The 15790-nt window shown below is 44.4% G+C and overlaps 1 protein-coding gene across 4 annotated transcripts in view; it reads right to left on the reverse strand.

The window, feature by feature from the left end:
- LOC109426385 (insulin-like growth factor 2 mRNA-binding protein 1) overlaps positions 1-15790 on the reverse strand; it is a 274999-nt gene that overhangs the window by 157467 nt on the left and 101742 nt on the right. Inside the window, exon 1 of one of the 4 annotated variants that reach the window (XM_062856254.1) lies at positions 15039-15327. The exons of 2 other annotated variants lie outside the window; for them this stretch is intronic. Coding sequence is in view for 1 of the 2 variants with exons in the window: in XM_029875593.2 (XP_029731453.2) it covers positions 14444-14658 (215 nt within the window). In the remaining variant the exon portion in view is untranslated. Of the gene's footprint in view, positions 1-14443; positions 14887-15038; positions 15328-15790 lie in introns of those variants that run through there. One more of the 4 variants, XM_029875593.2, reaches the window with a different exon arrangement.

The following is a 15790-nucleotide window of genomic DNA, read 5'->3' on the forward strand; positions in this document are numbered from 1 at the left end:
CCGTCCCCCCTCAGAGTCTACGTAGTTTATGGACAGGCCCTAATCTCTGACTCTTAGACAAGACTGACGCAATCCTCCAATGGTCGAGCCCTGTCCTGACCACGTCCTTGCGACTGTTGGGGGATGGGAAAGGATGGTTAGTTTTGGACACCTATGAAAAATGTAGACAACTCTACGATCTCTCAGGTCTATGTGTCACGGGAATTTGGGTGTTGTTAGTGGAAGGGTAAACTCCAAAGGATACGCTTGGTCAACGTGCAGGCACACCATTGTTAGCCTTCTTCGAATCAGTTGTCTGCCCGAATCATCCTGGTTTCCTCGTCATCTTGATGGCATTTGGCTGCTCAGCGGGCAGCGGCTGTATAGAGATAAAAACCCCTGAAATAACGGAGCGATCCGAAGAGCCGAACAGTCGATTGAGATCCTTGGAAGTCACTTTGAGCGATCTCCTTCGCACGGACGTGCCACGCATGAAAGAACGGGATAATTGGACCAATGTTCTTGCAAAGTGTAACATAATCAACCCCCCCACATACGAGGGAGGCCCCTCATTAGCTGCTCCATATAGGCGGAACAAACACCAGGTTCAAGAAAACTAACTTCGTAGGGTCTCCTTATCGGAGGGGTGTTATCCTTCCACTGTCCACGTGGACAGATGCAATCGAAACTGCAGATAACAATGGCAACCACCAGCTTGATGAACACTCTTTCTGAAAAGGGTGTCGATGTGCGTGGGTGGATGCAGATGGGCCCTACAGAGACAGATTTTTTTACGCAAAGCAGATAGGCCCTTTTCAAACGTTAGGCTAGTAGGTTAGTATATTATATGAAGAGGCATATCTCATTCAGCAACGAAACCAATGCATGTTGATCGTTATCGATTCCGACTGCTGTATTCTAGCTATTTGATCTCCAAAAATACGACATCCAGATCACAAATTGGAAGCGAGAGGTACTCCCAACATAAGCTTTGTGTAGGTCCCAGGACGCAGTAATACCTTAGGCAACGAATTCGCAGATCGACTGGCACACCTTGACCGAGACAGTTTTTTCTTCACTATGGAGGAACTTGGATCTGGTGTGAAATCCAGGTGAGGTGCCAACTTTCGAAAAAAATATGCAATTCATGTGCAGCTCATAACACCACACTGCATCACATGTTGTATGTTTGTCTCTCATTGGAACTACTTCGGACACTACACGGATTGGGAAATATTGACACAACTCTAAGTAATTACTCATCGATAGTGGCAGCCTTGATATGTTTCAAGCTGTTCACCACAATTTCAATAGAGTGAGGGAAAGGATATCAAAATAGTCTACGACAAAGCAATTTGCAACTCATCTAACGTCAATCTGACGTCAAGCATTAAATGCAAAAAGGACAGCCAAAACTGTATTATGCCGGGGCCCGTGGCGTAGTGGCTACACGTTTGCTTTATAAGCAGATGGTCATGGGTTCGATCCCAGCCCCGGCACTTTCGTCAGTTGCTCTTTCCCCCCTTAAAGTAGCCTGACACTGACCCTCTTCTGAGCCCCCATGGCTCAAATGGACCCGGATATACATTTAGGCGCTGTACAAATTATAAGAACAGTTTCCAATTGGAATCGCTCACGCAGTGCCCTAGTGGACAAAAGAGCTGTAAATTAGGTTAAGTGATTGAAGAATAAAAAAAAAATAAAAAAAAAACTGTATTAGGCCATTAGGCTTTAGTGGAGCCTCGTAGCCGTGCGGTTAGGGTCACCAAGCTTATAATCGCATCATGTTATGGGGTGAGGGTGAGGGCGTTGAAACTTTTCGTGAGAATAGTTTCTTCCCCGTTTCCACTGGTGCATGCTCCGTTGTTCGTTGTCTAATGTTAAGTTTAAAACAGTCTGTACAGCCGAAAGCTGAAAACGTTATCCGTGTCTTAAAAAAAAACGACAGCTATAAAACGATACTCTGTTCAAATGTCAGGTAGGGCCCTTCTGCCTTCTATCCTCTATTATCTTAATTTACTTAAAAGACTGCTTGGTTCACGGCACGTGGTGGCGCATTTTGCCCAAGTCTTCTGAATTCATATTTTGAAGCTCGGCCTACTTTGACTCGATTATGATCTGCTGTATGCTATATAGGGTTTGTGTGCCATCAGTAACCTCACGCTCCCAATTTCATCCTATTCGAAAACAAGCGATTACTGCACCGATTGATTCCGTTCTTTTTGTTTCCATGCGTGCTCACTTCTGACAAAAAATACAAAAATAAGAAACAAAACAAACAATGCTTCATTCCTTTGTTTTTCGTGGGATGAAAATGGGAGCCACATGCTTAATAAGGGAACCAACACCCTATGTAAGAAAGCTCGTAACGTGCAGCCAAAAGACCACCCACAAAATTAGCATACTTCTCAGCAGCGTTTTATCACCGCACTTATTTTCGCTACCACAAGGGGTAATAGTTACCAGTTTCGGCATGGTGTTCCTACTTTGATCCTACTCAAAACAAAGCATTTGAACGCAGTTTCTTTTGTTCCTTTTTAAATAGTTGATATGTGAAATGATCTTGCAAAAAAAAAAAAATAATACACGAATAAGAATGCTTAGTACACATACCCTATAATACGCGTGTATGACGTGCATTCGCCAAAAACCTCGAAACACACTCGGGAAAGAAAAACGGAGGTGGGTGCGCCCCGTGAATCACGATGAAAAGTTCCCATTTGGTCGATAAGAATCCAAATCAGCATATTCAGGTCGTTTGCCCGAGTCTCCCAAATTCTTTAACCGTAAAAGTCCATTCCATCGCCGGTGCACACGCAGGACACCACCGACGAGGAGAACCCCCTCGGGGTTTCATCCCTTTGCCATTATTAAAAATTTATGCCGAAACGAGATTGGATCGAGGGGAACTGTAAGTATTCCCATCGTCGCGTCGATGGGAGCTGAGGATAGAACCGAACCTCCTCGCGGGACGCGCGGGTTTCCAAGGCAGAAAAAAAACTTCACCCGGTGGAGTTTTTTCCCTGCTGCCCTCGATGGACTAGAGAACTATCTATTCGGGTGAAGCGAGAAACGTGTTTCCAGGGCAAAAAACTTATTTTCTAACACAAGTGAATGTGATTGCATTACCGTGATGTTGGTTTTCCATTAGGCTAGTATGGTGTACGATGCGACGCATCTACATTTTAGAAGGTACATACACCGTAATCATCCGATCCATTCGGGATAGCACGTTTGTGGAGTAGGAAGGGATAACGTTGGACAGTAGAATAATAGTGAAAGAACATAGGTACCTACAATTGAGTTTGAGGTTAGAATTTTAGAGCACGCTTCATTGGTCGACGAGCACTTGGGACATGCGGTTCAGTTTTCTGGACAAGTAGGCGATGAAATCTCCTTGAATCCGTTTTTTCAGTGTTTCCTTGAAAGCATGTGCCTTATTAGAGAATCGGGCAATTATTGAAGATTAAAAATTTTGGCATAAGTTTTCAATGCTTCCTGCGGACATTGCAATAGCGCTTGTTCTGAGAAAATTCCTACGAATGCTTTTCTTTTCCTTTACTATCATTACGTGGCCGTTAACCTAAGCCCAATGATTCTACTTTTATTCTGTTTACTTTTCTGCATAGTGAGAACAAGTCCCCATATTTGCGGTTATCGCCATCCACAGTCCATTGACAGTCCACGATCGTTTTTTTGCGTACTGAAGCATTATGCAATTATGACACTGACGTGCTTCGTTTTTTGAAAGGGCATACATCAGTTGCGGTTTTCATGAGAACTTCTATGCTGGTAGGTACATATCTCAACTGTCTAACAGTCAGCGGCGATCGAAAACCTCAAAACAAACAAAAAAACGTAACGGAATGTCAGGTAGCTTGTTACAACTGACTGCTGTGTCAATTCCCTGATAAACGCACACAAAATGTTCGTATAGCCAGGTAGGTAGCAGGATTTTCAACAAACAAGCCGGACCGCAACCGCAAGGCAAACAGCTGAAGGATGATTGTGTACACGACAAACGACGGAGTTCTCTTTGCTTGCTGGCGGCTTACTTATCGATCAATTTGCATCTGTCAATGAGTCAAGCAGGAAACAGCAATGCAACCCGGAACGGTAACGATGTCACAGAAAGGATTGACATACGCCTGGTTGTTGTGATGATAGCACGTTTGCAGAGTCGTCGTACACACGCACGTGGAAACTTGCTTAAATAGGGTACCATACCTTGGCCTAATATGCAAGCCGCTTTGACAATTTTGACCATAATTCGTGAATTAATAGCACTAGAAATGATATGTTGACCCTATCACGCACTCTAGACAATGCATGTTTCACTATTTGGAAGTAAACTAACGTAAATATTCAAGAACTTGCTTAATTACGTTGAAAGGATTCGATGCGATGGTATGCAATGTTGGTCTCTCCTCTCTTCTTGGCGTAATGTCCTCATTGGGACAAAGCCTGCTTCTCAGCTTAGTGTTCTATGAGCACTTCCACAGTTATTAACTGAGAGCTTCCTCTGCCAATGACCATTTTGCATGCGTATATCGAAGATACTCTATGCCCTAGGAAGTCAAAGAAATTTCCTTTACGAAAAGATCCTGGACCGACCGGGAATCGAACCCGTCACCCTCAGCATGGTCATGCTGAATACCCGTGCGTTTACCGCCTCGGCTATATGGGCAATGTTGGTCTATGGTACAAAAATTGACTATTAGTGGATACATCGTTGGCCTATTGCTTTCCGAACGCTTGAACCTCTTACCCTCTCATTTTTTCAATATTTCTAGTGATATTTTATCACTATTTGTTCTCCAATCTTACTTTCAAATTACATTTTCTGCCAAATTTTTACAAACTATTTATATACCACTTAAAATACCGTAATTTCTTAATTTATTAACGAAAACAACGCAACCCAATTACTGTGTTATATTTTTACAATCTCCACGTACAAAATATTTCTTTCTGTTCGATCTTTCTGGTTCATACGCCAGGAATCCTGTTGACGTCACTTTACCAGTGCCATTTATGATCATGTATATAGACTAGACCCACTAAACCGAAGAATCATGGCGTCTACAAAAGCTAAACAAAGTGACATTTTCATTCCATGTTAAAGCTCTAAAGAATTGAAACGAAATGTTACAGTTGTTTGTCGCATAGCTTTTCCGATCTCCGGTTATGCGTGTTTGTTTGAGTTTTTGGTTTACGTTAGGATAGGCCGAACGAGGGGACTATGCCAAATGAAGCATCCCGATAGCGTACTTGATGGGAACACTCCCTAACTAAATCGGCTAAAATACTACTGAAAAAATCAGGGTGATCTATTAGTGAACTATATTTTTTACAGTTACTTTCAATTAAACAGATTGCTTAATGGCGAAAGCTTTGGGTCGCCACAGTGGGTACGATTTCCGTTCCGGTCAGGAAAATTTCCCGACTTTCTGGGTACAGTATATCACATCATATTTAGATTTATGCAATGGAAGGCAAGAAAGCCCTGTGGATGTGTCAGAAGAACACGAAGATGAATTGAAGCAGACCAAATTCCAGTCGTAATTTATTACCAGAAAGAAGGACAAGGCCCAACCCAACACATTCTTTCAACATTACTAAAGTCTGGTGAATGGGCTGCAAAACGGTGAGTCGATGAGGAGAGCGTCTAATAGGGCTTCCAATCCCGGGCTAGATTTCCCGGGAAATGAAATTTCCCGGGATTCCCGAATCCCGGGAATCAAGTTTTTGTATCCCGGGTTTCCCGAACTTCCCGGGATTTTTTTCTATTGCCCATTATTTCTAAAAGCCCAATTTAAAATGGCAAGTCAATGATTAATTTACCAGCTTCTTGATTTAAGTTTGTCAAACCACATGACCTCTGTGCAGATGTTATTTTTGTTGATGTTATTGTATAATTCGAGCTTAACGGGAAACTTATGTAGATATCATCGTCTTAATAATCAACAACGATTCTTCTTTTTTTAATACTGCTTTAAAGTATATGAAGTGCATCCTATAGTGCCAACTGATTCTCATACAATCCTTGCATATAGGACGCAATTGGCCAATCCAAATGCCTGTGTGGTAGTGATTTGTGATCGAATTACCGTGTTACCTAAGAATTTGGTAAACATCGTTTGTTCTCTCGTAGGGTACTTTGACTTTACTTTGACTTCGGAATCCCTCGCCGAAGTTTTTTTTTTTTCGTTTTTTTGTGAGATCTCGTAGTTATAGCTATTTTTTGTATCGGGTGTTATGCCTTGAACTGTGTTATTGTATCCGTTAATTTAGTATGACAGTGTGATTGTGATATGAATCAATGAACAATAAACTGCTTATAGCAAAACACTTTCATGCATTTCAAATCAAAATTTCAATATTTAGTGCTGATTGAAATGAAACAAATAGAAATATGAACCTTTTCATCGTGAAATTTACCGAATTGTGCACAGCCTACAATAAGAAATGGAATAACATGATATATGTTTACCGATTTTCTTGAAAATTGCATTTTTTCCGCCTAAATATAAAGTTTACTTATTTCCCGGGATCCCGGGAAATCCCGGGAAATGATAATATTTTTTCCCGTTTCCCGGGAATCTGAATCCCGGGAAAATTGGAAGCCCTAGCGTCTAATATAGCACTGGTCCTCACAAGTTCCTACCTCATGCTTCCACGGGTCAAGCGACGACAAAGACCGCCAGCTAAGAGTTGTGTGCTTAGCTGGTAGTGCAGCCTGGGCACTGTTGTCCTTCTGACTTCAGCTAGATTGAGGAGGTACGACCCGAGCGTCTGTTCACCAAGGACGAGCGGCTCAAACAGCATCTATTCTGGCATCCAGCGGCTGAGTAAGAAACGCTGCACTACGCCCAGCTAGATCCGAGGTGGTAGCCCCATCAGCATGATCGTCCTACCCAAGTAACACACTTGTCACCGAAGAGTCACGGCGGCGCAGGTTTTTGTTGCGCAGAAGTCACTGTGACTTACTTCTAACAAATAAACACTTACTTGCTAGAAGTAAGTCACAGTGACTTTTGCGCAACATAAACCTGCGCCGCCGTGACTCTTCGGTGACAAGTGTGTTACTTGGGTAGTGTTGGTTGGGACGTTAAACAGAACTGGCACGATGGCCCTCCGGCAAGACAGGAGTGTTGGCGTAGGCCCAATAAGCCACCCCTAAAAATCGAATTGCGAATAACATAGGAGAAAATATGACTCGATACAGTCGGCAAAGACCCACGCAACGAAATAAGGACTACGATTGGAAACTTGGAACACGGAATTGCAAATCACTAGGTTTCGCAGGATGTGACAGGATAATTTACGACGAACAACATCCCCGCAACTTCGACATCGTGGCGTTGCAGGAACTTTGTTGGACTGAACAGAAAGTGTGGAAAAGCGGGCATCGAGTGGCTACCTTGTACCAAAGCTGTGGCACCACCAATGAACTGGGAACAGGATTTATAGTGTTGGGCAAGATGCGACAACGTGTGATCGGGTGGCAGCCGATCAACGCAAGGATGTGCATGTGCATGTTGAGAGTTAAGGGCCGTTTCTTCAACTACAGCATCATTAACGTCCACTGCCTACACGAAGGGAGACCCGATGACGAGAAAGAAGCGTTCTACGCACAGTCAGAGTAAACATACGATGCTTGCTCGCCGCGTGACGTGAAAATCGTTGTCGGCGACATGAACGCGCAGGTAGGAAGGGAAGAAATGTACCGACCGGTAATTGGGCGAAACAGCATGCACGCTGTATCGAATGATAACGGCCAGCGATGCGTAAACTTTGCAGCCTCCCGTGGTATGGTAGTTCGATGCACCTTCTTCCTCCGCCAAGATATCCACAAAGCCACCTGGAGATCACCCGACCATCAAACAGAAAACAAATCGACCACGTTCTAATTGACGGTAAATTCTTCTCGGATATAACCTATGTCCGCACATACCGCTGTGCGAATATAGATTCGGATCACTACTTAGTCGCTGTATGCATGCGCTCAAAACTTTCGACAGTTATCACCACGCGTCGAAGTCGAACGCCGCGGCTCAAAATCGAGAAACTGCGTAACGTAGAAGTGGCTCAAGACTACGCGCAGCAGTTAGCAGTGGCCCTACCAACGCAAGAGCAGCTTGGCACAGCTACACTTGAAGATGGCTGGAGGAACATCCGATCCGCCATAGGTAGAACCTCGGCTACAGCACTAGGCTTCGCGACTCCGAATCACAGAAACGACTGGTACGACGGCGAATGTGAACAGTTGAAGAACGAGAAGAATGCAGCATGGGGGAGAATGCTGCAACACCGTACGAGAGCGAATGAGGCACGTTACAGACAGACGCGGAACAGGCAGAACTCCGGATGAAGAAGCGCCAGCAGGAAGAACGAGTTCGCGAAGCGATGGAATAGCTGTGCCGCGCTAAGGACACACGGAAGTTCTACGTGAAGCTGAACCGCTCGCGCAGAGGCTTTGTGGCCCAAGCCGACATGTGCCGAGATAATCACGGAAATATTCTCACGAGCGAGAGTGAGGTGGTGGCAGCAATACGATGAGCACCTCAATGGCGACGTTGCAAGCACCGAAGGCGAAGGTGGCGTGGTAACAGATCTAGGAGTACGTGCGCAGGACGAAAGACTTCCAGCCCCTAACTTCCAAGAGATTGAAGAGGAGGTTAACCGGTTGAAAAAAAAAACAACAAAGCCGCTGGAGCAGATCAACTACCAAGCGAGTTACTAAAACACGGAGAAGCACTGGTGAGAGCGCTACACTGGGTCATTACCAAGATTTGGGAGAAGGAAGAATTACCAGAGGAGTGGATGGAAGGTATCGTGTGTCTCATCTACAAAAATCGCGACAAGTTGGACTGCGGGAACTATCGCGCGATCACACTACTGAACGCTGCCTACAAGATATTCTCTCAAATTCTATGCCGCTGTCTATCACCGATTGCAAGAGAGCTCGTGGGGCAATATCAGGCTGGATTCATGGGTGAACGCGCTACAATGGATCAGATGTTCGCCATCCGCCAGGTGCTGCAGAAATGCCGCGAATACAACGTGCCCAGGCCCACACATCACTTGATCATCGATTTCAAATCGGCGTATGATACAATCGATCGAGAACAGCTATGGCAGATTATGCACGAATACGGATTCCCGGATAAACTGAAACGATTAATCAAAGTGACGATGGATCGAGTGATGTGCGTAGTTCGAGTATCAGGGACGCTCTCGAGTCCCTTCAAATCTCGCAGAGGGTTACGGCAAGGCGATGATCTTCCGTACTTGCTGTTCAACATTGCATTAGAAGGTGTAATAAGGAGAGCGGGGATAAACACGAATGGGACGATTTTTACTTAGTCCGATCAGCTGCTTGGTTTCGGCGGAAACGTACATCCGACTAAAGAGTGAAGCCAGGCGAATCGGATTAGTCATTAATGTGTCGAAGACAAAGTACATGGTGGCAAAGGGCTCCAGGGAAGAATCACCGCGCCCATCACCCCGAATTCATATCGACGGTGATGAAATCGAGTCGGTTGAAGAATTCGTGTACTTGGGCTCACTGGTGACCGCTGACAAGGACACCAGCAGAGAAATTCAGAGGCGCATTGTGGCAGGAAATCGTGCTTACTTTGGACTCCGCAGAACTCTACGATCGTATAAAGTTCGCCGTAACACGAAGTTAACTATCAAAACGTTGATTAGACCGGTCGTCCCTATGGGCACGAAACATGGACCCTACGTGCAGAGGACCAACGTGCCCTTAGAGTTTTTGAACGGAAGGTGTTGCGTACCATCTACTGCGGAGTGCAGATGGAAGACGGGACTTGGAGAAGGCGAATGAACCACGAGCTGCATCAGCTGCTGGGAGAACCAACCATCGTCCATACCGCGGAAATCGGGAGGCTACGGTGGGCGGGTCACGTCATCAGGATGTCGGATAGCAACCCGACTAAAATGGTTCTCGAGAGTCATCCGACCGGTACAAGAAGACGTGGAGCGCAGCGAGCTAGGTGGGTCGACCAAGTGGAGGACGATCTGCGGACCCTACGCAGAGTGCGGAACTAGAGACAAACAGCCATTGGCCGAGTGGAATGGAGACGGCACTATGTACAGCACAGGACACTTAGGTCTAAGTCTGATCGGTCAGGTAAGTATGGTGACATTCTTCCAAGAGTTACTTCAAGAATTTCACAGGAATTCCTTCCGCTGTTGTGAGATTCCTTCAAGCGTTCCTGGATTCCCCAGAAGATCCTTCCGAAATGATCCTTTGAATTCGTTCCGTGATTACTCTAGGAATTCTGTCTAGAATTCTTACTGGCATTCCTACCATATTTTCTCCGGAAATTTATTCCAGGGTTCCTTAGTTCCTTCTGTTATCCCTCTGAGAGCCCCATCTGAACTGGGGTGTCCAGTTAGACTAGTGGTTAAGGCTGTGGATCGCCAACCCGGAGACGGCGGGTTCGATTCCCGTTCCGGTCGGGAAAATTTTCTCCCTGAGCATACTGTATCATTGTACTTGCCTCACAAATACAAATTCATGCAATGGCAGGCAAAGAAAGCCCTTCAATTAATAACTGTGGAAGTGCTCAAAGAACACTAAGTTGAAGCGAGGTAGGCCAAATCTCAGTGGGGACGTAGAGCCACAAAGAAGAAGAAGAAGAAAGCCCCATCTGAAATTCTTCTTGAGGATCCTTTAGAAGTTCTCTCTAGAATTCTTCCGTTATTCCTTCTGAAATTCCTTCTCGAACTTCAAGAGATTTCTTCCAGATTTTCTGCAGGAGTTTCGGGAATCCTCCACGAATTATTTCTGAGATTCTTATAGTTTTTTTTTGAATGTCTTCAGATGTTTTTATCTGGAATTTCCGGAAGGAATTCTTGAAAAATTAAAACCACGGAAGGAACTATTGGAGGAAAGCCAGGAGGAGCTCCAGGGATAACAAAGCTGATATAGGAATTCCTTATGAAATTGTTGGAGGAATTCCTCAAGGATTTCTTGAACGAACTTTATAAGGAATTCGTTGAGTAATTCCACAAAGAATGCCACAAAAACTCCTGCAGGAATTCTGTTTAAAACTTCAGGATTCTTTCCATCCCAAGAATAAATGGCAGAATTTCAAAATGGACTTCCGGAGGAATTCTAGAAGGAAATGCTGGAGGGATTGACAAAAGAGTTCCAAAAGGAATCCTGGATCAAGTTCCTGAAAAAAAACCGGAAACCAATTTTGGAAGATTCTTGGTCAGATATCCCAGGGAAATCCCAGAAGGAGTTTCCGAAAGAATCCCATAAGAAGTTCCTGGAGGATTCTCGGAAAAAGTACTAGGAGGAATCATGGAAGAAATTGCCGGAAGAATCCTGTAAGATGCTCCTGGAGGAATCCCGGAAGAGGTTCTTGGAGGAATATCGGAAAAAGTTCTCGGAGGAATCCCAGAAGAAATTCCCGGAGGAATCAAGAAAGATGTTCTTGGAGCAATCCCAGATGTAGTTCCTGGAAGTATCCCGGAAGAAATGCCTGGAAGTGTCCCGGAAAAAGTTTTAGGAAAAATACCGGGAGAAGTTTTGGGAGGATTCCCGGACGGAATTACCAAAGGAATTTCGGAAGGAACCCAGCTAACACAAAGTCGTAAATGATTTTGAATGGGATGCTAAAGTGGAGGCCATATGCGTACCAGCTTCCATTTGACCGCGTGTAAACTGTAATCAAAAAACTGGTCGCAGTGGAAAATGTACCCAACAGGAAAAAAATCATATGCGATCGTGTGTTGACTGGGAACTCCTAGAGGAATTAAGGAAAGAGTTCTTGAATTAGGAGGAATGCAGGAAGTAGATCCTGAAAGGGGAGGCGTTCATGAGGGAAACTCGGAGAAGTTATTGGAGAAATACATACCAGAATAATACCAGAGAAATACAGGGCCCATATAGCCGAGGCGGTAAACGCACGGGTATTCAGCATGACCATGCTGAGGGTGACGGGTTCGATTCCCGGTCGGTCCAGGATCTTTTCGTAAAGCAAATTTCCTTGACTTCCTTGGGCATAGAGTATCTTCGTGCCTGCCACACGATATACACATGCAAAATGGTCATTGGCAGAGGAAGCTCTCAGTTAATAACTGTGGAAGTGCTCATAGAACACTAAGCTGAGAAGCAGGCTTTGTCCCAATGAGGACGTTACGCCAAGAAGAGAGAGAGAGACATACCAGAATAAGATTTTAGGGAATTCCCTAAAGGATTTCCTAGATTAGTGATACCAATAGAGGGCGAAATCGCGCCCTGAGTGGCGAAATCTACATCAAAAGGAGCAAAAATTGTTAAACTTCAAATTTCGAAAATTTCAAAAATATCCTGCAATTCGAAATTGATATCCAAGACGACATTTTACGCCTACATATTTAGCGAGATTGCTGACATTTGCTAGTCTACTGGAAGGGTCTTTGGAATATTGAACTTCTGCGTTATGCCTAAAAACTTTGTAATACAGGTTCTGTCAGAAATTTGAAATTCTTGTCGTTTCGTATTTTGAAAATATCTGACATATCTATATCTATATCTATATTTCAGAAAGTGTTTAAGCAAGCGTTAAGCAGTTAAGTGCGTTGGATATAGGAATATCATAGTTATAAGAACTGGAAGGATGTCTTTTACACTTATTAACATTGTTTAAAAAAAACTTTCAATCGTTTTTTTTATTGAAAAAATATTTTTTTTATCATACTTTCACTATGCATGCATCCGTGATCCAATTGTTGAACACTGGCATAACCTAAACTGTTAACCTTCCTAATGCCCCACGCTGCTCGCTGATGACCCTAATGCACAAGGAGCGTTAACAGGATTGGGACTGTCAGATTTTACCTTATCGTGCATTTCAAGTGGTTTCAGGAGCGTTCAAGGGATGTTCCAGGGGTGTTCCAGAAAGCTTCAGAAACGTTCCAGGAGATTTCAAGAGGTTTTAAAGGCGTTCGTGGGTGTACCAGGGGAGGTTTCAGAAGTGATTTTCAAAGGGTTTCATAGACGTTCCAAGGGCGTTCCAGGGGTCGCATAGGTGTTTCCGGGGTTTTCAGGAGTGTTTCACGGGGTTCCTGGATCGTTGTGGAGGTTATCAAGGGCTTCCGGGGCTTTCAGGGTGTTCCAGGGGTGATTCAATGGGTTTCAGGGACGTTCCATGATGTTTCAAAGACGTTCCAAGGGGAGTCCAAAGAATTTTAGGGGTGTTTAGGGAGTTCCGAGAGTTTTAGATGGTTTCAGGGGCGTTCCGAGGGATTCATCCTTGATATCATCTAAAAACCTGAAACAACTTGGAATCCCTCCTAAACTTACATAAAACTTCCTTGAAATCCCCCTGAATCTCTACAGTCTTGTGAAAATTCATCTCATTCATGTGAACATTATCCAATAAATCTTTTCAGTCATTTTTGCTTCTAGTCATGTTTTTGATATCAGTCAACCTGAACTCTCTTCAAAGGAAAAGCGATTCCTTGTCATTTAAATGTATTGTCACTCAAATGTCTAGCTGGTCACAAAACACGAAAAACCCAGAAATGATTCCAACTGACTGAAAAAATTTCGAATGTCGGGTCAAATTTTATCGAATGTCGGACCCACATCGGATACCTGTTGTGTCTATGTGTGGTTTCATGGCCAAAGTAAAAACAAGTCAATGATAGATTTATGTTGGGTTATACGCGATCAATAGCGAACAAAGCTTGAACCGTTCAACAATTAGCGAGAATCGTCCAACATCAAGACAAGCTTGCCTAAAGAAGCGTCCAACATTTGAGTTCCAGACTTCCGATACAAATGTTCTATTTTCTCTTTGAAAACGGAAATTAAAGGTATTCAAATGCAATGGAACGTATAAGTGGATCCAGACATTCTATGGATGTTTTTCAACTACAGTGGAGTTATGTACGTAATTACAAATGAAAAAAAAATGCAGTACTAACCGTTCATCAACTGGCGAATTATCCTACCTACTTATGTACAAATTTATCAATATCGTGAAGCAATAAATTGCCAAAACTGCATTTACTTCTCGGCTAAACCTACAAGTTACTCCTCACGTACCCTTCCACGGATAAATCGGCACGTGGGAGCAATTTTCTCCCCTCTTTTTAGAGCGTGAAACCCACAATAGCTACACATTAGAAAACCGTGCGTCCCCCAGTTTGCCACGATTTACTACACTATTCTAAGAAACGCCCCGGGGGGAACCCGTATTCATTTGCGCGTTGAACGCATTTTCTCGGTATTTCGTGGTCGTGAATTTCACGTCGTAGTTCGCCCCCAGCAGCCAGCGCAGCAGATTGGTTGTCGTTCCCTTTGTGTAAAATAATAATAATAATGTAAGAGAATGCCACGAATGGGGAGCAGAGGGGAGCGTGGTGGGATCGGGTCAGCAGCATCACCATTTACGTCGTGTGTGCCTTGGAATCAAGATGCGAAGAAGTCATTTACCTTTGACCCGGTTGAGGCTCTTCAACTTTATCACTGTCGTCGTCGTCATCGTTGTCCTCCTCGTCACCGTCATTGGCTTCATCATCGCCATCATTTGCGTACACAACGACGTAATCCGAGAGCAAGGATTTCGCTTTAGGGAACGGTGTTACGACGTTTTCATCTACCTCTATCGAAGTATCCGACGATGTCGATTCCGTCGAATTAGGATCCATTGTGTACACTGTCAATCCGAATCACAAGGTAGCAAAACAAACCAGCGCCCAATTTATTGCCCTTCAAACTCAATCAATCAGTGCACTTCTGAAATGGCGATGTTGACTGGAACAAGTTAACTAATTACGAATGGCTTTTTAAGTTTCATGAAATAGAGATAAAGATCCTTGAGGAAGGACAAAAGCCCCCGATCGAAACGTCGGAAAGTTTAAAAAAACAGTCCACTGAAAGCTTCTTTAATAAAATCTTGAGAAAGCCATCTGCAATTAGCCAAATCACTTATTACACAAACAATCCACAATTTCCACTCCTGTTGTACCTTTTTTCCCCACTTTTCCCTATACCCACAGAAACCATTGCTTATTTTGCCCCGCGTTACCTGAGCGATGCCGAGAAAAGCCCGGAGCTTTTTTTTTGCCGCGCCGAACCGAAAAAACCGGAAAAACGATACAAGAAAAACCAAACAAAAATCGCAATTTTGAACTGGCCGAAATCTGGATTTTGCCAACTGCGGACACGCGCGTCTCCCCACGCCGTAATTTCCGGGCAGGACCGATCCGCAAAAACCGAAAAACTTAAAAAACCGTGTGTGTAGTTACAAATTTAGACGATCCGAAAGAGATACAACATGGCGACAGGAAATTTTCGCTCTACTGTGCTAGGCTATCTGACAGTCCTCCCCGGTCCGGTTTTCCCCGTGTGTCCTGACGACGACGACGACGACAGTCACAGCCACAGGCAGGCAGGGGTTCGGTCGTCGCCGTCGGTCCGCTCTCGGATGCTCCTTTCGCTCGCTCGCCCCAATACACATGCATGCTAGTAGGGTCCTTTTGCTAGGACAAACGACGACGCACATGCGTCCCTTCTTCGAACCGACGTTCGTTCGCTCGTAGGTACGCTTGTGTATCGTCCCATCCATTCCTTCTGCACACAATACTAGCAAAGCACAGAGCAAGGTACGAACCGTCCGGGCAACGAGCGGCGCAGCCCCACACAATATCGATCCTAAGCTCTGGCTTATGCTTGCTTATGCTGTTGATGGGACGGTTTTCTCATCGTTCGTAGTAGGCATTGGTACGCACACACCACCAACCTTCTAGCAGCGCAGGAATAGGGGTTGCTTTTCTCTAA

This window comes from Aedes albopictus, chromosome 3 (genome assembly GCF_035046485.1).
Source record: "Aedes albopictus strain Foshan chromosome 3, AalbF5, whole genome shotgun sequence".
Taxonomy (NCBI): domain Eukaryota; kingdom Metazoa; phylum Arthropoda; class Insecta; order Diptera; family Culicidae; genus Aedes; species Aedes albopictus.